The sequence below is a fragment of the Anomalospiza imberbis genome, chromosome 6 (assembly GCF_031753505.1).
Source record: "Anomalospiza imberbis isolate Cuckoo-Finch-1a 21T00152 chromosome 6, ASM3175350v1, whole genome shotgun sequence".
Taxonomy (NCBI): Eukaryota; Metazoa; Chordata; class Aves; order Passeriformes; family Viduidae; genus Anomalospiza; species Anomalospiza imberbis.
In genome coordinates, this window is record NC_089686.1 from 15,141,649 (window position 1) to 15,167,063 (window position 25,415).

Below are 25,415 nucleotides of genomic sequence, written 5' to 3' on the forward strand. Positions count from 1 at the left end.
TTAGCACTTGTGTCACTAGCTGGCAATAAGCTAGGGAGGTGCATCTTGTAGTACAGCTGCTCATGGCCATGGACCTCTCCTCTTCCGTGTGTTTGCAGATGGCTATTATGCATGTTTAGGGACAACAAACATTAAAGCCAGCCAGCCCAGAGAGCACTGACTTCTACCTTCTTTGCATGGCTACATCAGCATTTATCTGTGTCCTCAGACAGATGGAGTTTTTTATCCATGTAATGTTTAACAGAAGTGTAAATATTTAACACTGCTCACCTCTATGACTAAAGAAGTGCCCAGAACCACCAACAGCCTGTCTTGGAGCACCACGAGCACCTCTCTCCTTTTCCCTGAAAGACTGCACTTGTACCATCAGGCATTCTGACTTATACATTCATTCAATTTAAATGCATGAGTGTTTGTGGCCGGCAAAAAAAGAAAACAGGCTATTCCATCAAGCCTCCCCTGACCTTCACAAGTGCTCCAAGGGACAACAGCAATTGGTACTCTAATAAGAAAAAATACAAATTCAAAAATCAAAATACTTAACCTTGGCTAAGGCAAACTAAGGCAAACCTGCAGTGTTAATCTATATTCTGAAATTAAAAAAAAAAAAAAAAAAAAAAAAGGAAAATTAAAAAAAGGGTTGAGCCTGTAAATACCATGCAGGGAACCTATCTGCATGACCAAGGCCATGAATTCCAGCAGGTAAAGAATGACCTCTGAAAGCAGCATAGCTGGGAACTGCTGTGCTTACACAGTTTTACATACACAGCTCCTTGGTTCTACAGTATCAAGGGGATTGTACTGTCTCTTGCTGAACAAGTCCTGCAAAGTGTAGTAGAGGCATAGAGAGACTAAGCAGGCATTCTCCTGGCTAGCTGATCAAACCATGCATCTGAACAGCTCATCCATTGGTGAATGGTGGTAAACCTGCTTCACAGCACTTATCTTCATCTTCTTTTGGAAGATTCCCAGGAAATTAATCTTTATAAGAAGGGTGAGACTCACAGTTTGAGACTACCTTTATTTATTACTGGTTAATATTTCTGGGTTACTCTCTTCCATCATTTGCTATTGTTTGATGCATTTGAGACTAGGTTGCTGCTCGTATACATTACAGCAGTTGCATTTGTCCAGTATTGTCTTTGGGCACTTGCAGTAATGGCACGTATTTTATACAGGTTTTTCAAGTGCTGAAGTCTACATTAAGTACTTTTCAGATCTTGATAGGCTAGGTGGTCCTTAATAGAGATACAGAAAGGATCATTTGATTGTGAGTAGACCATTCAATAAATTGCCACAGACCTAAAATTCACCATGCCTACAAGACTGAATGAGGTACCCTCTTTATTTAGGAGGCCAAGGGGACTCATTGACTTCTGAGTAGCGACCAGTGGGGTTTCTAATGTGTAGAAATAAAAGATGAGATGTTGACACGTAAGTGGAGTCCAGTAAGCTGGGTAGCATGACTGAGGACAAGTGGTGCTTGTAGCTCACTTGTAGCTCGCTCACCCTGGCCTTCAGAGCTTAGTGCTGGGCAAAATTGTGCTTCCAGATCAACATTTATATTCACCTCAGGTAGCACACAGAGCAGAGTAGCTGCTCTTGACACCAAAATATCATTTCCAATAAATATTTGCTGAGGAGTTGCATACCCTTTGGGATGTAATACTGTATTCTACTGACCAGCCTGGGCCCAGTGGTCTTTGCTCTGTTTGGAGTGAAGAGATGTGGACATAGGCATACAATTCATCAGCATTTAGCTTTGTTCTTCTAGGTAATATGTATCTGAAGCCATGTAATGTTTAACAGAGGAAAACAGCAGTGCAAGTAAAGCAGCAAGAAACAGCACAGCCCACTGAGAGCACGAGCCCTCTGAATGTAAAGTAAGTACCCAGTTATCTTTACCATAATGATTTTGACCCAGCTGTATGGTATTTAACTAAGTGAGTAATAAAGGGCATCTGCTTTCAAAGGTGAAACCTATTTTCTAAGTACTCAAATGACAGCTGAATTTAATTTCAAGAAATACTGAATAGCAAATTCTGGGGATTCATTACAGCAGCTCCACAGAGTATAACTCTGCTCTGAATATTTATCCCAAATAGCTCAAAAACACCTAGAAAAAATATGCTTCAATAACAGAAGTATTCTGACTTCTCAACTGTCAATTTTATTTATCTTTACTAATTTTCCTTAAAGCTTACAATCAGATAACCAAAACTGAAGTGAATGAGTAAATGTCTTGTATACACTAAGATGACCCAGGCAGAATTCACAAACTGATCTTGCTATGCACCAATGTCCTCTGTAAATTCCAATTTACCCAGATCACAGAGAGCAAAGCTGCAGAAAGACAGGCTGGCTCCTTTTCACCCAAATCTTAGTGGGCAGAGTGCTGTCCCAGGGTGGAGAGAATCCCAGTAAACATCTCATCTGCTCTGCTGAATCCATGTCTTTGAGTGCCTTTACATTGAATGGGGGTAAGCAGGTAGCTTGTGAGCTTCTGCCTGAAGCTGTTCTGTTTCAAGCAGAACATTAGGTGAAGACTACCTAGAGCTTTTCTAGTCACTGGTACCATATTTTTAATGGGAATAGCTCTTACTTGTTTTCTGAGAGGTAAAGCTTCTTAGACACCACAAATCATCCCAGCATGTTCTTGGCTGAACTGGAAAAAAAGAAAGCAGTAAACAAAGAAAGACAAAAAGTGGTCACACTCACTACAAATGTCCAAGATGCCCTGATCCAGTCTTGCTGCTGAGCACTACTCTGGCCTTAGGCATATTTACCTTACAAAAGAATACTTTCCTGCCGATAAGAAGCTTGGAAAGACAGGAGAGGCCAAGTCCACACTAATGGTCTCACCTTCCTATAACTAGATGTGGGATACACACAAGAAGGAACCCATCTGGAAGACAAGTGGCACACGAGTGGTCATTTGAAATAGACAAACGTATTCTGATTTAATCAGGTATTGAAGCAGAAAAATTTTACCAGCTCTTATGATTAGCTGATTTGTAAAATGAGTCAGAAATAAGAGAAAATAGGACTTTTGAATTCTGCAATCTTGTATTGTTTTCCTTTGATAAAGTAGTGTAGCACTGTTTTTTAACATAAACCTCATTCACATGCTAATAGCATAATAATCCCCAGAGGTCTTAGGAGATAAGCACAAAATAATTCATCATAAGGCTTCTAATGTGTTTCTTTGCAATTTAAACAAAAAAAAAAAAAGCACCTTTTAAGACTCTTATTTTTCTTTATCAATCACATGTTTCTTTCCCCACTAACAAGGAATTTTTGTACCTAGAGCAAAGTAGAACTGAAGTAGGCAGCAATGGATAGGAATTACAGGTAAACTCAGAAGCACAAGAATTTAAAAAAACACTTCCATAGCAAAGGAGGAGGTCAAGACAGAACAGTGATTTCCACTTGAAGGCAGTAGCAGACAGAAATGAAAGATGAGGTGTCGATACAGCCAACCTCCAGCATCCAAAACCTTTTGTTCTTTGTCCACGCAGTATCCGTGAAGAATGATGAAGGCCATGGTCCCACTGTGCTTGCTGGTGGCCATGCTTCACCCCAATGTCTACAGTCTGACCCAGACAGATCACCACACGGACCAGCCTGAGGCAACTGACACCCAGGAGCAGCATTCTCTTGAGGTAGATCCTCTTGAGTCCTGCCAAAGGATAATCGCAAGCAATACAGACTTTGCCTTTCAATTTTACAGGCAAGCAACCACTCAAGAACCTGACAAGAACATTTTCTTTTCCCCAGTCAGCATCTCTGCTGCCCTTGCCCTTCTGGCCCTGGGCTCCCGAGGCAGTAGCCAGGCTCAGCTGCTGGAAGGACTGGCCTTTAACCTCACCAACATCCAGAAGGAGGAGATACATGATGGCTTTCGTCAGCTCCTCCGCTTGCTGAACCGCCCTGGCAGCCAGGTGCAGCTGAACATGGGCAACACCCTGTTCATGGACAAACACCTGAAACCAATGAAAACATTTTTGAAGGACATCAAAAAACTGTATAGAGCAAAAGCTGTCTCTAGTAGCTTCCAGGATTCCACTGAAGCTAAAAAAGAGATCAATGATTATGTAAAGAAAAAAACCCATGGAAATATAAACCAAATACTTGAGGACCTCGATCCAAACACTCTGATGGTAATTGTTAACTACATTTATTTCAAAGGTAAGTTACATAGATGCTATTTACCGCATCTGTTTTGTGCTGTTTCACCTGAAGTAAAACAAGTACACCAAGTTATTTTGGAATAATTTAAAAATAAATGTGTTTAGATGAGACTATTATGAAAAAAAACCCAAAAGTTTTCAACTCTGAAACCTCTTCCACATCTAAATTTTTCTAGCATATATTTAGACTTCTAAGCATAAAAGTTCATTTACTTGTAATATTCAGGCTCAGGGAATTGCCAGGGAATTTGTGCATTGTTAAATTATCCTGTCAGACTTCATCTACTTATTAGTTTAAAAATCAAAATGTTTTCACAGTGTATGTGTGAATTAGAAAACTAAATTCTGAAGATGATGATGATTAACAAAAATTTCCAAAACATTTAATTTACTTACAGTCCATGACCATTACATGGGTAGGTACCTCTGGAGCTGTCATCATATTACACACATCCCAAGAGGTATTTGAATGTATTGCTTTGGAAATAATTAACTTCTTCTTGGGTGTTCATTTGTAGCAGCATGGAGGACATACACTGAATTTCCCACCCAGAAAGGAATATTTGGAAAATATTTTGAAATTATGAACTTTTAGCAAAATAAAAAAAGATTTTATTTCAAATACTTTATAAATTTGGGTGACCTAATCTCAGGTTTCCTAGTCTGAGCACCATACCAGAGTAAATTTCTTTCCTGTAGAACAAGGGAGAAGGCTTAAACTTATAAAGTAACCAGAATATTGTGGCATTTACATTCCATTATTTATTTTTCAAATTAGGCTATTTCTATTCAACATTAAAAAACAAAAAAAGCCAAAAAACATACTTACAGAATGGCAAGCTGTAATCCCAGTCTATTTGTTTAGTGAATTATCTTTTTATTACAAAATAAAATATCATAGAAAATTCAATTGAATAAAGACCAAAGCATTTTGAGGACTAAAGAGCTTGAGGCCCTATTCCATTTACCATACTGCAGTTATGTTCAGGTCCAAAAGTTTGTGTTTCTCTAGCATGTAAGCTTTTCCTTAGTGCTACAAGGTGAAAAACATATAAAAAACCATGTGAGGAGCATAACAAGATACCTTTTAAAAGTTAGACATCTGCTGTGAAACTTGCTTTATAAGCAATATTCAGAAAACAGCAAATCCCTGGATTCTGGTCAGTTTTCATGTGCTTCAAATAAAACATAAGATAATACGATGAAGTTACTTCATTTAATTTATCTGACTTAAAAGAGTGTGTACAAATCCATACAAAATTTAACCTGTGGTATTTAATTATTACAGAGAATAAGACATTTAATAAACTTTGAATACTTTTTATTTCCAAGTGTAAATATTCAGATATGGTTTTATTTATTGTACTTTAGTCTGGACAATATTAATATATCCTCACTGAAATAAGTATTAAATTCCATTCTTTCTCTTTTGGTTTTAAGCTTACTGGGAAAATCCTTTCAATATTAAGGGGACTCACAAGGACTTTTTCCATCTGAATGCAAAGACCTCAGTTGAAGTGGAAATGATGATTCGAGATGGATTTTATAAAGCCTACTCTGACAGGAAGCTGTCTTGCAAGGTGGTGCAGATTCCTTACAAGGGAGATGTTACAGCATTGTTTATTCTGCCCAATAAAGGAAAAATGAAAGAGTTGGAACGTGTCCTGACCAAAAACACTGTTTATAAATGGGAAAGATCTCTTCAAAGACGGTAAATATAGAATTTTGATGAATCGAGGTAGTCAGAATCCAAAGTCTGAATGCCATAGTCAGGTGTTACAGTTACTATTTTGTATTTTTGATGGAAGGTTTAAACAATAGAAGTAGTATAAAGGATCAGACCAAATTATTTGATACTTCAGCAAAAATTAGAATCAGAAAAATTTAGAAAATTGCCTTGTTATGAAAGAAGAGATCTCTGAGGAAATTTAATTCTTTTTCCCTCATATATTTTTTAGTTGATGCTAAGTATCACCATTTCCTTTGCCACAAGCAAAATATTTTGAGTGGTGATACTGTGACATAGCAGTCAGATCCCTCAGAGGGAATGGGGTGTGAAATCCAAAAGCAGAACCTTCAAGGTTTGAAAAAGAAATCAAACTTTGTCTCAAAAATGCTGGCAGCACTACTGTTTACTGTCTCATAAAGTGACTGTGTTGCAGAATTATAAAATAATTACGAACTGATGTCTTTCTCCTTCCATACTTTTCTATCCTCCAGACCAGCATCTTCCTATCTTCTTTTTCTTGCCACATTTCTTAGATGAAAAACTAGCATTTTAGCACAGAAGAACCACCATCAAGTTAGGAATCTTCAGTCCAAGGCATGTTCTGATTGCAATAACTACCGTAATTTACTTTTAAATTGACAGGAGGATGGAATTGCGTATTCCAAAACTATCAATTTCAGGCACCTATGACTTAAAGAGGATCTTAACGAATCTGGGTGTAACTGATGTGTTTTCTAATTGGGCTGATCTGTCTGGAATCACAGGAAACCCTGATGTGAAGGTTTCAAAAGTAAGTTTATGAGCAGAAACAACCATCTATGGATTCCTTAACAGCCAATTGCCTTACCCTAAGCTCACCTGGGAAATTTTGCTTATTGCTAGGGCTAGCTAATACTTGAAATAGAACATTTAGCTGATTAAGTCCCTTTAAACTCCCTCGGACTTCTCCAAGATCTGGAGATAAGGATATTTTCTTTTGTCTAACAAGCAAAGGTGGAGGGTAGATGGAGGGGTGGGTTTAGCATTTAACCAGGAAACTAAACACAACATATTTTCTGCATGTAAAAGAAGTGCCTATGGGTAACTGTGTTGTGCATGTCTTGCATCAGCATATCCACCAAAAAAGTGGGCTTTTTCTAACATGCATTCTATAATTTTAAAGGATTTAGAAACTGCTGTCACCATTGAAGGCTCTGTTGAGTGCTAAAAATATAAAATGGACCAGACTTGAGGAAAACATCCCATTTACTGAAAATAATGTGAAGATAAAAACTAGCATTTTTACAGCCATTCTGAAAACATCACTTACATTTTTCTAGCATTTTGGGACTAGTAAAAGAAAAGGATTAAACATGCCCAACAATAACTTTACAAAAAATTTGGTAGTCAGGTTGAATTTCTGGCTAAACTGTAATGCATGTGCTGTTAGGAATACTTACAGAGCAGTTCTGGAGCCCCATTTCCTTTCCCTTTGAAACTGACATTCCCTTTGAATTTGCTTGGCTATTTTACTTTCAATTAATTCCGCAAGGTGTGCAGTTGCTAAGCTCTGCATTGATCACAGTTGTGGTGAGGAACACTGAATGTGTAAATATTTGCTTATTGAGACAACATTGCTGAAAACCACACAATGGGCTGTAGTGCCCTTCTTCCTGGTTCCTGGCTTACCAGCAATTTTTGTGAAAGGCAGTAGTTGAATTAACTTTGTGTTAATTTGAATAATTTCACACCACGTCTTCCACATACATTAATTCTTGCTGTATTTTATTGTAGGCTACTCACAAGGCTCTGCTGAAGATTCATGAGAATGGCACAGAGGTTGCAGCAGCCAACAGCATAGATTTTCTTCCTCATTCTGCTCCTCCCATTGTTAAATTCAATCATCCATTCTTGCTGTTGATTGTTGATCAGTATACTCAGACCATCCTCTTCATGGGAAAAATTGTAAACCCAGCTGAAAAATGACTGGTCAGTGGCTGGTCTTATTGATTTGAATTGCATTTTATGGAATTATTGTCCATTATCATTAAAATTATATCCCAGCAGTTACTAACAATTTTATTTTTCCCTAAAAAATCAGGAAAGAGTGCAGTCTTTCTTAGAAACATTCTTTTAGCTTTATCCTTCCATAGAGAATAACCTGAGATAAACCTATTAGTGAATTGTGAAGCATTTGATAAATCAGCCTTTTAGTGATCAGTGCCATCTTTGAAAAGCAAGGTAATATCCAGCTGAGAGACTCAGTTGAAATACTGTAAGTAAATAAAATTTCAGTGGATAAATCCAAATGAATTCTCTGCAAACTACACGTTGGCTTCTGACATTGGTAGGGTTTTCAGTAGAAGGAAGGATATCTGCAAATTACACTCTGGGAGAGTCAGTCACTTTAGACCAGGCCTAGGCACTTCCTTTGAAGGTCAAGTCTTATTCCATACTCTCCTTTAGGACATTCACAGCTGATGGTATCCACCCACATTGTGTTGGCTTCCTTGAGATGGCCATTAATGAAAGAAACTCTACACAAACATCCTATGTGGAAGCACTGCTGGTAATTGTTTTGGCTAGATATCCAAAAGTTTCTACTGTCATTGCATTATAGATTTAATCTTGTATTTCTTGTAAGTGGATGTTCAAAAAGACAGGATATGAATACCTGGAAGGGGAAGAAACCAAACATTGAAATTAATCCTATCTCCAGAGTTTATGTCTATGCTGGTAAATAAAGAACCCCAAGGTCTGTTCTCTAACCATGAGGTCAGCTGCCTCATCACAGGTTGTATCCACATTGCTTAATTCTGACCCTGCAAGTCATTCCATCTACTTCTTGGAAATGACCCTTGGCCTATGCTGACTCCAGACACATGCTTAGCACTTGTTTGGAAGAATCATACGGTGGCATGTGTCTGAACTGTACTAAAAGTATAAGAATGTGTCTGCAGGCTGATGGCCAGGTCTGTTCTCCAGAACTTCTCTGTGTACTGGGACAAATGGAGCCAGAGTGAACAACAGGGGAGTGGGAAAGTGTCCCTTCATCACTCAGCCCTACAAGCTCCCTCTCCGCTCTCAATTTGCATTTTTTTGAACAACACTAAGTTCCAGGTGATGCTGATAGGCCTTCACAACTACTTCTCAGAAAGGAGGGAACTGGAGACCATGATGTGGAACAAGACTAGGCAGTTCAATAAACGCCCTTCAAAACTACATCAAGTCACAGACTGCGAGACTCCCACGTACTTAGCACAGATGTGTTTGGGTGGTCTCTCCTGATTAGTCCTGTGCCTTTGCTGTAATTATGTATGCTTATTTTCACAGTAAATGTGAGTGCTTATTTTCAAAAGGCTGCTCCTCATTAAGGATTTGTGCTGTTCCTTAGATGATACCGCAACACTTTGATGATGCAGTTACCAGAAACACTTCAAAGCTGAGCACATAGAAACTACCATGAAGAAAAAAACATGAAAGTTTAATTCTATTATGTGTAACTTAAGTGAACTCAAATGCAATTTAAAATGTTACACAACTTTCTGTGGAAGCATAGGCATTGTCCATCATCTAGATCCCCTTTCCTCCTTAAAAATATTGAAACCAAGATTTTTCTTATGATCCAGAAAGTCTGTCGCTAGGTCAAGGACCCAGCTGCTTGCTAAGTGTGGCCTGATGCTGCAAACTGGAATGAGCTGGCATAAAAAGGCCATTGGAGAATCTCCTTTGGCAGGTGGACCCCTTGTTAAGAAAGGCTCAGCACCCAAGGCCAAAATCATGCAGCTATCCTTCCAACAACTGTGCAGGGGCAGGCAGAGAGAGCAAGCAGAGATGGAGGTGATAAAGAGCATAGCTCCCCACTCAGACCTGGCAGTGATGTTAAAGCAGAGCACGACTGCAGTAATACTACTGCCAAATTAGTGCTGGGCCAGAGAGATGTAATCAAATCCTAGGTGATCAATTCATTCTCAAAGACAGTGCCAGACCAAAGGGAAATTCTTTTTTTTTTGATTGCTAAAAATGTTTAGAAGTTATTTTACTGACAAATCAGAATGACAAATGTGGCTATAACCTGATAAAGTAATAACCATAGAAGTTCTGAATTCATCAATTCAGATGGATGAATTTACAAGTTGTTTTTGGTATGGTACCCAGATATGAAATCTATTTACAATTTTACTTTTTCTTTATCCATGACTGCATGAAGTGCTCCTTTGCTGCATGTGAGCCTGTTGTCCTTAACTGTCTACAGCTCAGTGGCCACAAGAGTAAGAAAACTAAGCTCCACAGGAACAGCAGGCCCACAATGGATATCCTTTTGGGCGCTGCCAATGGATAGTCCTCAGAAACACACACTCTTCCTTATAGTTTTACAGGCAACTGACTGCCCAAGAACCTTGCGAGTGTTTTCTTCTCCCTGGTCAGCTTCTATACTGCTTTTGCTCTGCTCTCCCTGGTCTCTGGAGCCACCAGTCAGGCTCACGTGCTGGAAGGGGTGGCCTTTGACCTCACTGGCACTCAGGAGGGCACAACAATTTTCATTTTCTCTCATTTATTTTAATTCTGGGAGTTATACCTGCCATCTCTAAGTTCTTGCACAATTGTTATTAATTTAGGGCTTTGGTCTGTAGTCCTAACTACTTGAGTTTGATGTATCTTTTCAAAAGAGAAAGTCAAGCTAAGATACATTTTGAGAGCAAAATTTTGGTCTTGAATTCTACTTACTATTACTTATTTTCATCCCTGTTTTAATTGAGTGTTTTTTATAAAACTTCTAACAACTAGTTTTGAAAAGCTTTGGTAGTGTCAGGTATGTCTACAACTCTACTATCTGGGAACTTAATGAAAAATGTATCAGGAAAATCTGAGATGAGCTGTCAGTGACAGATCACCCATATTGAGCATTACAGTGCTGGTTCATTGACTTCAATGGAATTCACATCAAGCCCTAAATGTTTCTATGCTTTTGGAAACACTTTTTCATTCAATGCTAGGAGATTATTTTCTGAACACTAATGAAATAATAATCTGAAGTAAAATGTCTGTTAAGAGAAAAGGAATCACACCTGATAAAAAAAGGACTTTATTTTCTTATGAGATATAGCCCAGAAGGAAAAAATAGAGTACTTGGTTCTGCTTATATGGCTTTCTTCTAGCAGACTATGAGTTTATATGAAAATTCAATTCAAAGATTCCTACTGCATTGGGGAAGGAAGCTGAAAACAAAGTAGGAAAAGTCTAGTTTCTATTCCCAGTTCTGTCACAGATTTTTGGTTAGCCTTCAGCTTTTTTTTCTTTCTGTTAGTCATGCTGGTTTTTGAAATGGGAGCCTAAAGCACTTTCATTATTTGAGGAGAAAAGTATTAAATATTTGTAAGACATGTAGAGTATATTTGAGATGCCCTCTACAGAAAAAGATAAAATTACTGAAAGGAGTTGATTTTTATTCTACTTACACCAGTTTTGCAATGATACCAATCTCCCAATTTTAACGGAGTTACGTATGTCAAGAAGTAAATTTAGATGAACTTTTGTAGATATACCTTGAATGATACATCTTTATAGGGGAACAAGAAATAGCTGCATGATGATTTATCGTGCAATGTACACATTTATCTTGCTGATATTTTGTTTATACAGTCAGAAATCCTTTGCCCTGGAAAGCCCTCAAATATAACAAGCAAAGCCAGCATATAAGAATCAGATGACCAAGCAGCAACTGAAATATGATAATCTGATGACCAAGCAGCAACAGAAATAAGTTAATGATATGGGATGAAACTGCTCCTGAAAGGAGGAGCCAAGACACATTGCATAACTGAGCAGAGTCAGGAAGAGAAGAAAGAGAGATAATTAAATTATTCCTTAATTCCTTCCATATAGACCATTATCAGGCCAATGGGAAAAGCATGTTTGTCAGTCCTTTATATGACTGCCCTGGTTCCTGGAGCAAGAGTCCCACTGTCTGAACCACTACTTATCTCAAAGCATCCAGGAATCCCACACTCTCTTCTGTGCAATTCCCCTGGATGGCTCTCCTTTGCAAAACTACACAAAATTTCTAGTTTGGCCTTGCATATCCCCATGTTCTGTGGACACAGCCATTTTCAACAATAGGAATGTGCAGTGAAGTAACAAACTGCTTTCTTCTCCCTGTGTTTTTCCTGGCTGACATGCAGGTGATATGTGTGACTATGTGGTAATTCACCCTCATTTTCCATTGCCTTCAACAGAAGCAACATATATTATCCAAGAGTCTCTATTTCTGGCACCTACAACCTAAGGGAGATTTTCAAAGTTCTGGGAGTGACTGATGGATTCGCTAACCATGCTGACCTGTCTGGAATTGCTGGGAAGCTGATTCTTTGAAAATGGTCATTTGTGGGTCTTAACCTTGTCTAGGAAGACACTTGGGCCAGGGTCAGAGGATCTGGTTCCTGGGAGTTGTGAGCAGCGACAGAATCAACTTTCCACTCTCTCCCTGACATGCTGTGTGCTGCTGCATCTCCTGGGAGAAAGGAGAGGAATTACTGCAACAGCTTTGCCGTTCCCAGAAATTCTTCTCAAGAAACAGTGGCATCCTTTAGATGGTTAGCCAAGCATTAGGACTGGGCTGAAAGACTAATGTTATCTATGTAGGCAGGCCTAGGCTTGAGAGAAATATCTTGTCTTTGCTAGAGTTAAGCAACAGCATACTTGCTAATCCTGAGACTTGGTCATTTTTCATGAAAAATAACCCTCTCTGTAGGAATACATTCTGACCAACCCTGCCTCTGTCTTGTAAGAGAGAGTAGTTACATAGCAATAACAATGATGATTGATTCCTATGTGTAGATAAATTGTAAGTTTACCTGGGGCGAAATCATGTACATTCAATGGAAATAATTAGTCATTGCTAATTAGGATAACTGCCATGCACCTCATCCTTAAATAACCTTCTAAATAACGAAATTGTGCCTGTTTCAGCTTCCTCTGAGAGGGATCCCAGTGTAGGATATGTATGATATGTATGTAATTTATGCTGATCCTATGCACATGAGGTTATGGTCTTCTCTCTTCTCCCCAGTTAACATTTTGCTATGGAAAAGTTTGCCTATTTCATTCTTTTATTTGTTTTCTTATTTCAGTTATTTTTCAAGCTATGCTTTGCTTTTCACTTCAGTAGTTTCTAAAATACTCATCTATGGTGCCTCAAAAAGCTAACCAGTGTTCTGAGCCCATCAAATAATGCCATTTATGGCAGGGTGGAGCTGTACCTGAACAAACTTGCTGCTGCCTTGGGTACTCAATTAGATGGCATTGTTGCATCAGGGTATCCTGTGCAGAAAGTTCAGTGGGACAGGGCATCCATGTTCTTGGCCTTTTCTTAGCTTTCCAGTTCTTCTCATGTTCTATTTTCAGGAACTGATTTACAGTTATTGGTAAAGAATTTTTACATACAGATTAGCTTGAGCCAAAAGTAGCAAAGTCTCTGATCTTTCTCTCCCTTTAGAGCCCTAGGTGCTGGCATCATTCTGGCTGTGTGATGGGAAAAAGACTTTAAATATTTGATATCCAGAAAAAAAATAGTTTACTTAATCTTTGCTTTGCAAATAACTCTTATTTGTCCTGTTTAATCTTTACCAGGGGACATTAACTTAATACTAGAAAGCAGATGAATGAGGGAAGAAGCACTGTGAAAGAAAAGTCCAGCACAGTAAGTACCATACTATACTTTCTTAGAAGTCTTTGAATTTATGCTGTGTGTGATCCCTTCTGTTTACTGCTGAGATTAATTTGTTTTGTACAGTAATTGGAAATTATTTTAGCTTCTGAAAGCATTTTCTGAATGTTTGAAACAAAATTCATTCAGCAATCCATCTCCTAGCTATAGTGACAGGATGATAGGGATTTGAAGTCCAAAAAGAATACCCAACAATCAGTACCAAGATGAAGAACAAAGCCTTGTCTCTGCTCCCAGAGGAATAAATTTAGTTGAAATCTCAATGTCCCAACTATTCCAGGCTGATGCAGGGCTAAGGAGAGTAGCTTCATTTCTGTCTAGTATGCTTAGAGAACAGGCTACTTGCAGTCAAGTGGCCTGGAAGAGAAATCAGTCTCTCTCAAAGGCAGATTTGGGGGATTATTAAAAGAATCGTTACCAGAACAGAATGAATTGCTGAAAGCTAGAATGCCTTTTTTTCCTGAGTCAGTGTTCATACCCAACATTTTAGACATGTGGAGTATAGCTCCCATACTCAGTACTTTAACAGCTTATATCTTCAGTTTTTCATAATGGATATCCAGAAAAGGGGAAACCTGGAAATAACAACTCCCCAGAATAAGTCTGGTGCAAGACCTGAACCTGGCATTAGACACACAGCCTGAGGCAGATTCTGGGTAGAATCTCATTCTCCAGGATAAGTATACAGCTGCTATGAACAGTATTCAGACTATCTCTATATCCCTGAGGGCCAGTGCTTGCTTCATGGGTTTGAGTTTCTGTCGTTTGAGATAATTTAGGTATGGCACTACATGGAGAGCATTCTTCTCCAATATGTTGCAGTATTCCTCCGCCAAAAGGACAGAAGAGAGATTGTGGGGTTATGTAGAATTTGCTTCTAATGTTGGTTAAAGGAAAAAGAAACATTATCAAATTACATATACACAGCAAGGCAGATTCTATTGTAGCTTTCCTAAGCTCTTGAGTCTTGAGCTTTGCAATTTTATGGATAGTTTATGTGCAATATAGAGTGTAAAAAAAATTTCTTGATTTAGCCTCAATTTGCTGAAACACTTAAAGTAAAATCTTGAAATAATATAGGTGTTCAGTCAGAGCTGTTACATAAGAGGCAGAAATATATAAACAGTTTAAGGGCTGAGTATTTAGGTGGATTTTATAAACTGCTATAACTATCTCTGCAAGGCTTGAAAACCAAAGTCATACCAAGACCACGGGTACCACAGAAACATATAAACAAAAGTTGGTCCCTCTGCCACAGTACTCACCAGATAGATGGGTGCCAATACATGAGTTCAGCCATGTACCCCAAGGCACTGAGGAATGCACTGAGGCCATGCTAGTCAGAAGCAAGAACTATTTCACACATAATACCTCAGAAAAGCTTATTCTTCCGTGGTAATACCACATTATTGTCTTATTTCCTTTGCTCCTTGGTCACAAACTAAGAGAACTGACTAGAAATAAACTGTAGGCCAGACCATTCCAGAGGCCAAGTAGAAGAGTAGTTCTAATGACTGATATCTGAAAATCAGTATCTAGAATACAAAATCTTTTATCCAGTAATGAAAAACTTCTCCAGATCTAAAAGTCGGTCTGTTCTTTCTTAACAGGACTGTTCAGGACAATGAAGTCTGCATTGTATTTGTGTTTGCTGCTTCTTGGACTTCAAGTCCAGGGTCAACAGCAGGTACAACAAATACCACTCCCAGAAGACCAGTCCCAGGCTAATTATGAAAACTTGCCTTATGTCAAGCTAGCCCCCAGCAATGCTGACTTTGCATTTAAGCTTTACAAGCAGATCAGAGAAGAGACAGGCAACGGGAATATTTTCTTCTCTCCTTTGAGTATCGCCACTGCCTTTGCAATGCTCACCCTGGGGGCCAGATCAAACACGCTCAGAGAGCTGCAGAAAGGCCTTGCCTTCAACCTGACACAGATGGAGGAGCAGGAGATTCATGAGGGATTTCAGCATATTCTCCAGATGCTGAATGACCCTCACCGAGAAGAGCAATTGAACATCGGCAATGCCCTATTTGTAGATAGCCAAGTGGAATTGCTTCAAAACTTTTTAGATCGTGCCACAAATTTTTATTATGCTGAACCTGTTTCTAGTAACTTCCAGAATATTCCACAGGCTATAAAGGAAATCAATATGTACGTGGAAACAAAAACACATGGCAAAATTGTTGATTTAGTCAAGAGTCTTGATTCGGAAACAGTGATGGTTCTCATTAACTACGTTTTCTTTAAAGGTGAGTGACAGACATGGGTAGCAGCTATACAAATAAGCTCTGGAAGTTCTAAGAAACAAAACTTTTTCCCATTGTGAACACATCATCTAATTTAAAACACAACTTTCTGATTTTAAATTACACAGGAAAATACTTGAAAGACAGGTATGAAGAATCATTTTCTATATGAGAAATTTTTAGAAAAATGAAAAAATATCAGAACCAGCAGAAGTACTGATCAATGTCATATAAATTTTAAACCAGGTTCAGAGCTGAAGAATTCAGAACTTATGATCATTTGTTGAAAGGCACAGGTATTTGGCTGTGCAGGACATGGTCAAACACAGATGACACTTGCATGAAAGGAATAAGCCTGAAGCTTGTATAGTTGGAGTCTGTGAAAGATTTACCATTATCTGAACAGGCAAAGATTCATCTCTTTTCCTCTGCAAGCCTCAACCTATACTTTTCTTGTGTGATTTTTATTAAAACCATTGAAAAGAGATGAAGCTTCTTTCCATGGCCAGGCAACAAGCATCCTTAAATTGAGATAGGCTTGCTGCTGTCTCTACAGTTCAAGTATATTATTTTAAGCATCAATTAATGTGACATGCCTTTATTAGTCCCTTTTTTTCAATTCTATACTCATTCTTTTTTTCAAAGGCACCTGGGAAAGGCCTTTCAACAGTTTAAACACGAGAGATGGTGACTTCTTTTTGGATGCCAAGAATTCTGTTAAGGTCAAAATGATGCATCAAAAGAAGAAGTATAATGTCCACAGGGATGAGAAGTTGTCTTGCTGGGTAGTAGAGATCCCATACAAAGGAAATGTCACTTCATTGTTTGTTCTGCCTGATCAAGGGACAATGGAACAGGTGGAAGATGCTCTGCTAAAAGAAACAGTGTCTAACTGGTTGAGAGCACTTGAAAAAAGGTAATATTTTAATTGTGGCTTTGTTTAAATATTGAATAGGCTAAAACTACTCATCCAGGAAAGGTAAAGCTTAGGATACCATGATGAGTTGCTAAGTACAGCTCCGAGGAACAAGAACTACTCAGCTTCTTTAACTCAGACAAGCTAACATGTGATTTCATACCAAAGGGGAACCCTCTCAGCTCCCCCAGTCACAGCTCCCAGTTGTGAGGATCCTGCACACAGGTAGATTGCCCTCAGGAACCTGCCTTCAGTAGGAGGAATCCAGTTAAAAAGAAAATACAATTTCTTTTTCTCCAGTCTGGATGATACCTTCCAGTCAGTCACTTTCATAAACCATCACTCCAACCCTGCACCACAGATCAGCCTGTGGCTGGTGGGACAGGTACCTCAGTTTCTGCTTCTCTAACATGAGATTTATCTCTATCTTAGAAAGCCAAGCCTTATCTCCATGGGTATTTGGGATGGATATATACCTGCAACAGATACTGCATCAAGGGATCTTGCAATAACAAACTCACATTTTTATTTATTTTTGAAAAGAGAAATCTACTTGGATCTTCCAAAATTCTCTGTCTCCGGTTCCTATGATGTGAAGAGCCTGTTTAAGAAAATGGGTGTGACAGAGGTGTTCAGTGATCAGGCTGATCTCTCTGGAGTGGCAAAAAATCTTCTTCTGAAGGTTTCCAAAGTAAGTATGCAAGCAGGGACGGTAATCAAGAGATTTTTCTGCCTTGTTTGTATGCAGGTTTAATCCTACAAATAGGCTGATCCTACCCCTGAAGTGTAGTCATTGTTTAATTATGGCAATAAAGGAAGGAAAAGGTTAGGCATCAAATGGCTGCTGTTCCTACATTTAATATTAAATTGTTTACTGCACAGTGATCCTGCAAACTTTGCTGAAAGTCTCTGAAGGAGAAAACAACTGGAAAGCACAGCAGGAGTAATTTCACAAAAAGCTGGTGTTAAAGAAGCAATGCGTGACAAAAATCATAGTTACAACATAAGTCTGGGAATAGTCATTCTTATACTATGTATAAACCTTCATTATTACATTTTCTGAGCACTTCAGAATTTATATGGACAACAGACTTGTGGGACAGGGATAGCCCCATTTCACAAGCAAGAAATGACAAAACAGACAAACAAAATGATTTCTCTAGAGTCCCAAGGAGTATATGCCTTGTGTCATGAGGGAGGTGAGCCTTCCCTCTATCCTTCGCTTGTGAGACCACCTCTGCAGTTCAACACATCCAGTTTGGGGCTCCAAATACAAGGGACACATGGATACCCTGCAGCAGAGTGATCCAGAGGAGGGTGAGCGGGATGGCTGTGTGGCTGGAGCCCTGGATGTATGAGGAGAGGCTGGGAGAGCTGGAGCTGCCAGTCAGGAGAAGGGAGGGTGAAAGGGCCACTGGCTGGAGATATTTATTAGAAAGGTAGAGACAAGATGGACATAGACTCTTCTTGCAGATGAACTGTGATACATCAAGGGACAACACACAAAAGACAGAAAATGGGATATTCTGATTGGGTTTTACATAAAAAAATTCACCATGAGGGTAATCAAAAACTAGTATGGGTTATTTATGAAATTTCTTCCCTTTGAAATACTCAAATCCTGACTGGATTAAATCCTGAGTAACCTCATTTGGTGTCAGAGGTGACACAGTGCAGGAGGGTTGGTGGCATTCAATGGCCTCTAGAGGTCCTTCCATCACATATTATTTGTGATTCCTCACATTCCTCCCTATGTCATATGGAAACACCTGGATTGCAGATATGGGATTGATGCCTGGAAAGCCAAGTAAACTGGTGAAGGGTAAGCAGAGACTCATGAGAGGAAATTTTAGATGTGCTGCAGACAATGAAGGAAGAAAACAGAGGACTGTCCAAAACCAATGTAATAGCTCATGTGAATTCCTAAATACAAATTTGCTATACCTACCACAGAAAGTCCTGTAAAATCTTATCCATTGGTTGTGTTACAGAAAGACACTCTATAAAGCTTGTCACTATCGTTTTTGCAGAGAGAACTATTTTTCTTACACAGAAATTGATGCAAAATGAAAAATTTCTTCTTTTGTGTTCAGTATGTGTTCTTTTGTGTTCTTTTGTGTCTCAGTTACTCTGAGAAACAACAGAATAATAAATATCCTCTATGTTGCTCAGTCTCTGCAAGCAGGCATGTTTGAATCTGACTGTTGAAGAAAACTTTTCCTGAACTCAGAGCAAACTTTGCTTGTCTTGGAAAGGCTGGACACTAGTATTTTTTTCCCCACAAGTTCTACATTCATTCTGTGTTTTCTTTTAAGGATTACCTTCTCACAGTGTTAAAGCAAGCAAAATTTCCCCTAGCTGCTTCTTTCTCTTCTGCACCTAGATTATAATCTCTGTTATCTTGCAGGCAATTCACAAGGCTACAGTGGATGTCAGAGAGAATGGCACAGAGGCTGCTGCAGTGACTATGGTAGAATTTGTACCACTGAGTCTACCATTGCCTCCTCCTCCTCACATCACCTTCAATAGACCCTTCCTGGTGATAGTTATTGACAAAACCACTGACAGCCTGCTCTTCCTGGGGAAAATTGTCAACCCAGCTGCTAAGGAAGACTAGGCCAGAGCACTCATACTCTCCAGTGCAGAGAGAAGAGCTTGTGCACATCCCAGGAATTTCTTTGCAAAGTAGGACTAGAATTGATCTGATGCATAATTAACAAATAAATAAATATTCTGTCAAGTTCTTCTCTACTTTAAAACCAACATTCGGGTACAAACATTATAGGCCATTCTTATAAAATTACTCAGCCCAAATAGGCAGCCATGGGATCTTCAACATATACACATTTTCTGTGTAGTTATCATGGTGTCAGGGTTTTTTGTATGTAGGTACAACTCCCTGCTGTTGGCTGAGAAACTTCCTGTGTCTCCCATTTCCTGTCCTAGCCTCACGAACCACAAGTCTATCCTTTTCAGCTGGGGAACCCTTCTTTTCCTCCCTCTCATTCCACTATGAATCCCAGGAAAAGTCTCCTTCCTCTTTGAAGTCCTTCCATGGAAAGGGAAACAGAGACATAGAGCTGTTTTACCTTTCCTCTCCTAGATGGTGGATGCTCCTTGGTAAAGAATAATACTTTTCCTTCTAGCTTGACAGCTGCTTTCTACCAGCTTCAAACCTTGCTCCCTTCTGCACTTCTCACTTTTTGCTCCAGAATAAGGGGCCCAACATTTCTGGCAAGGCAAGAATTTAGCTTTTGTGTCAGTGAAAGCTGTACGTCATTGCACAAATTATCATCTTTAATGGTCTTGTGCATGCACAGTAAAGCATGGGATCCCTAGGAGAACCAGATGTGGTGAAACCCATCCTCTGGTTCCAGAAACTGGTGACTGTATCACTGCTCATGTCTCTCTTGTCCACATGCCAGCTGAGCATATTGACCTCTACTTGCTTCAGCAAGCTCAGGCTGCAGAGTGCCTCCAAGAGGATTCTCTCCATTAAGCTGATGTTCAGGATGCAGAAAGGTAACTTGGGCACCCTCCTGAGTTATGAGTAGGCAGAAGCCAACATTACCAACAGCCTTATGTGAAGGGAAAGTTGTGCTGCAGCAGGTTAATTTCATTAACTATCAATTAAAAATAAAGTAGGATAGTTGTAAAGACAGTTGAAAACACCTTCCCCTGACCCCTTCCTTCCCCTAGGCTCAATTTCACTCCTAACTCCTCTACTCCTCTCTCTGAGTGGTGCAGGAAAGCAGACACAGGGGCAGAGGAGTTCACAGAATTCACAGAATGTCTGGGTTGGAAGAGGCCTTCAAGATCATCGAGTCCAGCCCATGCCCTAGCACCTCAACTAGATCATGGCATCGGGTGCCATATCCAGTCTTTTTTCAAACACATCCAGGGACGGTGATTCCACCACCTCCTCAGGCAGTCCATTCCAGTACTTTATCACCCTTTCTGTAAAAAACTTTTTCCTAATATCCAACCTATATTTCCCTTGATGCAGCTTGAGACTGTGTCCTCTTGTTCTGTCAGTTGCTGCCTGGAGAAAGAGGTCAACCCCCACCTGACTACAACTACCCTTCAGGAAGTTGTAGAGAGCGATAAGATCACCCCTGAGTCTCCTTTTCTCCAGGCTAAACAACCCCAGCTCCCCTCAGTCGTTCCTCACAGGGCTTGTGTTCCAAGCCCCTCACCAGCCTCGTTGCCCTCCTCTGGACGCACTCAAGTGTCTCAATGTTCTTCCTAAACTGAGGGGCCCAGAACTGCACACAGCACTCAAGGTGCAGCCTCACCAGCGCAGAGTACAGCGGAAGAATGACCTCCCTGCTCCTGCTGGCCACACTATTCCTGATACAGGCCAGGATGCCATTGGCCTTCTTGGCCACCAGGGCACACTGCTGGCTCGTGTTCAGCTGGCTGTCGACCAGCACCCCCAGGTCCTTTTCCGCCTGGGCACTGTCCAGCCACACCGTCCCCAGCCTATAACGTTGCAGGGGATTATTGTGGCCAAAATGCAGTACCCGGCACTTGGACTTATTAAACTTCATCCCATTGGACTCTGCCCATCCATCCAACCGATCCAGGTCTCTCTGCAGAGCCCTTCTTCCTTCCGGTAAATCGACACAAGCTCCCAGCTTAGTGTCATCTGCAAATTTACTAATGAAAGACTCAATTCCCTCATCCGTGTCATCAATAAAAATATTGAACAGAACTGGTCCCAGCACAGACCCCTGAGGGACACCACTGGTGACTGGCCCCAGCTGGATGCAGCACTGTTCACCACCACTCTCTGAGCCTGGCCATCCAGCCAGTTCCTAACCCAGCAGAGAGTGCTCCTGTCCAAGCTGTGGACTGCCAGCTTTTCCAGGAGTGTGCTGTGGGAGACAGTGCCAAAGGCCTTGCTAGAGTCCAAACAGACAACATCCACAGCCTTTCCTGCATCCACCAGGCAGGTGACCTGGTCATAAAAGGAGATCAGGTTGGTCAAGCACGACCTACCCCTCCTAAACCCATGCTGGCTGGGTCTGATACCCTGGCCATCCTGTAAATTCTGTGTGATGACACTCAGTACAAGCTGTTCCATTACCTTACCAGGTACTGAGGTCAGGCTAACCGGCCTATAGCTACCAGGGTCCTCCTTACTACCCTTTTTGTAAATGGGCGACACATTGGCCAGCTTCCAGTCATCTGGAACCTCACCAGTGAGCCAGGACTGTTGGTAAATGATGGAGAGTGGCTTCACAAGCTCATCTGCCAGCTCCCTCATCACCCTGGGATGGATCCCATCTGGTCCCATAGATTTATGAATATCCAAGCATCCCAGCAGATCTCTGACTGCCTGCTCCTGGATAACAGGGGGACCATTCTGGTTGCTGACACTATTAACCAACCCAAGAGGATAGCTGTCCTGAGGACAAGCCATCTTTCCGCTAAAGACTGAGGCAAAGAAGGCATTAAGTACTTCTGCCTTCTCCTTATCTGCAGATACTAAGTTCCCTCCCTCATCCAATAAAGAACAAAGGTTGGTCTTACCCTTCCTTTTACCATTTATATATTTGTAAAAACATTTTTTATTATCCTTTATGGAAGCCGCCATCTTAAATTCAAGCTGAGCTTTAGCCTCCCTAATTATTTTCCTACATGCTCTAGCAGCCCTCTTAAATACTTCCTGAGAAACCTGACCATCCTTCCAGAGATGATACATCCTTTTTTTATTCCTAAGTTCCTCCAATACCTCCTTGCCCTTCCAGGCTGGACGTTTACCTCATCGACTCATCTTTTGGCACACAGGAATAGTCTGTTCCTGTGCCCTCAAGATCTCTGTTTTGAAGTATGCCCACCCTTCCTGAACTCCCTTGTTTTTAAGGGCTGCTTCCCATGGGACTCTCTGAATAAGTCTCCTAAACAGGCCAAAGTCTGCCCTCCGGAAGTCCAATGCAAGAGTCTTATTAATGCTCCTGTTGATATCACCAATTATTGAGAACTCTATTGTTTCACGATCACTCTGCCCCAAGCAGCCTCCAACCACCACATCTCCCACCAGCCCTTCTCTATTAGCAAACAACAAGTCTAACATAGTCCCTCCCCTGGTAGGCTCACCCACCAGGTGCAACAAAAAGTTGTCGTCTATACATTCTTTCCTGCAGGATCCAATCCATCAGGAACAGACTGCTCCAGTGTGGTCTTCTCTCCATGGGGTTGCAGGTCCTGCCAGGACCCTGCTCCAGGGCCAGCTCTCCACAAGCTGCAGCTTCTTCTTGGCCACATCTACTTGCTCGGGCATGGAGTCCTCAAGCTGCGTGGGCTTCTGCTCCACCACAGTCCTCCACAGGCTGCCCCTAGGGGCACAGCTGCTTCACCAGGGGCTTCTCCAGGGCCTGCAGGGCAATCTGTGCTCCAGAGTCTGGAGCACCTGCTGCCCCTTCTTCTGCATTGATCTGAATGTCTGTGGGGCTGCTTCTCTCACTTGTTATTTTAGTCCTCCCTCTCACAACTGCTACACAATGTGTTTTCCTTTTTCTCAACTGCATTCCCCAGAGGTGCCACTATCTTGGCTGCGGGGCTCAGTTGTGTTATGTGGTAGGTCTGTTGGAACCCTCTGGAATGGGCTGGAACTGGCCATGTCCAGCACAGGACAGCCCCAGTCTATCCTCACAGAGGCTGCCCTGCAGCCCCCTCTGCCAGCACCTCTGCACAAACACCAGATACACAGAACCCAGTCCTCAGCTGGGGTTCACAATGGGTAATGCCATTTAATGGATGGGTAGAACACTTTGATGGTGCTAATGAACTGCCAGAAGCTCCTTCACAGTGTCCTCTCAGCATCAACAGCTGGAGGACACTTCTCCACAAGCCTGAACTGAGCCTCAGGACAGCTCAGGACACTGCTTCCTCCTTGGGTTTCCAGATTCATGTCTGCCCTCCTCCTTATGAGGAGCTGGATTCAAAGAGTCCACTGAAGGGGCCTGGGACTCCCTGACTCTGCTGGAGGGCTTTAGCTTCTGGCTAGGCTGGATCTGAGCTGCTAAATGCTTCTGCAATGTGGTTTGGTTTCAGAAAGCCCTGGCAGGTCATGTAGTGGAGAGAAAACCATAGTGTGCATTTTTGAAGTGAGAGATAATAAAGCCTTTCATGTGAGCAAGCACAGACCTTTTCCCAGTCCTATGGGAAAAAAAACCCCTCAACCTCTAGCCAACCTATTCACACAGACCTAGACTTGCTTAATGCAAAATATTTTCTCTATAATCATCCCCTTATATCCCCCATCTCCAGATTTTAAAGAAAGAAAACTAGCAATGCTCCATGGAAAATCTGAGTCAGCCATACCTGTTTAACGCATTTTCTCTCTCGGGAAAAGAAAATCATTTCAGCATTGCTTGAAGGGGGAAACGTCTGTTGTTGGAGACAAGCCAAGGATTTTAGCTTTGCACAGGGCTGCCAAGCTACAAGTCTCTTCATCCACAGCTACTAATACAACTTGCTCAGTCATGGCTCCCTGTTTTGGGAGTGGTGAGGTTTAAGGGAGCAGTTAACTGTGCACTACTTGAGACACGTTAAAGGGAAGGCAAGAAAGAAAGTAAATAGGAAACTGTTTATATTGCCTCATTTCTTCCCTTCCCCTCTGCCCAATTCTGCAAAATGAAACCTAGGGACAACCTCAGTTTTATTGTTTACTAGTAAATACTATACAACAGAAATAGAAACCTCTGTAAAAATTCTTAATTATCCTCTTATCAGAATTGTGACATTTTCTTACGGAAAATAGTGCAAATTCACTTGGTGTCTAATGGGTTAAATGCATTTTTTTGAGGGTGGAAAAATTATTTCAGCTGAGAGGATAGTTCCCAGCTATGCTTCTTTAACTTCCCTGCAACTGCAAATAAGAACAATTTTTTTAAAGAAAAGTTTTAAAAGGCAGACAGTGATTTCTCAAATAAGCAGTTAAGTTCAAAGACTTTGTTGGAAACTTAGATGGATTTTGGAAAGAAGATTAAAGAGTTGGAAGAGAACAGGAGTGTTGAGCTGATTTGCTCAGTTATTTTAGCTCCATGGTGGAGCTAGGGGGAATATAGCAAGAACATGATGATTTATCAGAAAAAGTGAAAGATTTACAGATGTTCAGAAAGTCTGCCTTAAAACCAAAAGCAACACATTGGCCCAGCTGTAGATACCCTGAATCAGCTCTGGCTGAAACTGAAATTCTACCAAGAGGAAAATATCCTGAGCCAAAGTAACTCCAGCAGACTGAGAAACTTCACGTTTTTAGGAGCAACATGGAAGGAAGAGAAGAGGGAGAGTAAAATCTCTCTGAAGAGTACAAGGAACCCTTGGCCACACTTCAATGTACCAATGCCCCCATACTTCAGGCACACTGACCCAAGGGAGAGAAAATGTGGTGTCAGCACATGGAGTGGACTGCCCATGTGTTGTGGCCTGGTGTAATCAGGGATAACTAGCCTCACCTCAACCTCCACCAGCATAGCACCTACAGGTAACTAGTTAAAATCTCAAGGATATGCATTTTGATCCCTGATGACTTCCCTTGTTAACTAAAAAAGTAGCATCTACCCCTACCATACTGGAATATTTGGCATACAGGAATATTGGGCATAAAGGATGCACA

The 25,415-nt window shown here is 40.8% G+C and overlaps 2 protein-coding genes and 1 long non-coding RNA gene across 3 annotated transcripts; 2 read left to right on the top strand and 1 right to left on the bottom strand.

The window, feature by feature from the left end:
- The first annotated feature begins 1,750 nt into the window (after positions 1-1,750).
- Positions 1,751-7,987, top strand: LOC137475331 (alpha-1-antitrypsin-like). Its single transcript, XM_068192522.1, has 5 exons — positions 1,751-1,883; positions 3,519-4,188; positions 5,631-5,901; positions 6,562-6,709; positions 7,693-7,987. The coding sequence occupies exons 2-5, from the start codon at positions 3,531-3,533 to the stop codon at positions 7,882-7,884; spliced, it is 1,269 nt and encodes a 422-aa protein (XP_068048623.1). The 5' UTR covers positions 1,751-1,883; positions 3,519-3,530; the 3' UTR covers positions 7,885-7,987.
- On the bottom strand, positions 2,148-3,621 carry LOC137475332 (uncharacterized). Its single transcript, XR_010999823.1, has 2 exons — positions 3,481-3,621; positions 2,148-2,905 (listed from the first exon to the last, which is right to left on the bottom strand). It is a non-coding gene; the product is annotated as an uncharacterized lncRNA (long non-coding RNA).
- A 7,227-nt stretch (positions 7,988-15,214) lies between the features above and the next one.
- Positions 15,215-19,520, top strand: LOC137475333 (alpha-1-antitrypsin-like). The gene is made up of 4 exons (XM_068192523.1): positions 15,215-15,876; positions 16,519-16,789; positions 17,333-17,480; positions 19,197-19,520. The coding sequence occupies exons 1-4, from the start codon at positions 15,249-15,251 to the stop codon at positions 19,404-19,406; spliced, it is 1,257 nt and encodes a 418-aa protein (XP_068048624.1). The 5' UTR covers positions 15,215-15,248; the 3' UTR covers positions 19,407-19,520.
- The last annotated feature ends 5,895 nt before the right edge of the window (positions 19,521-25,415 follow it).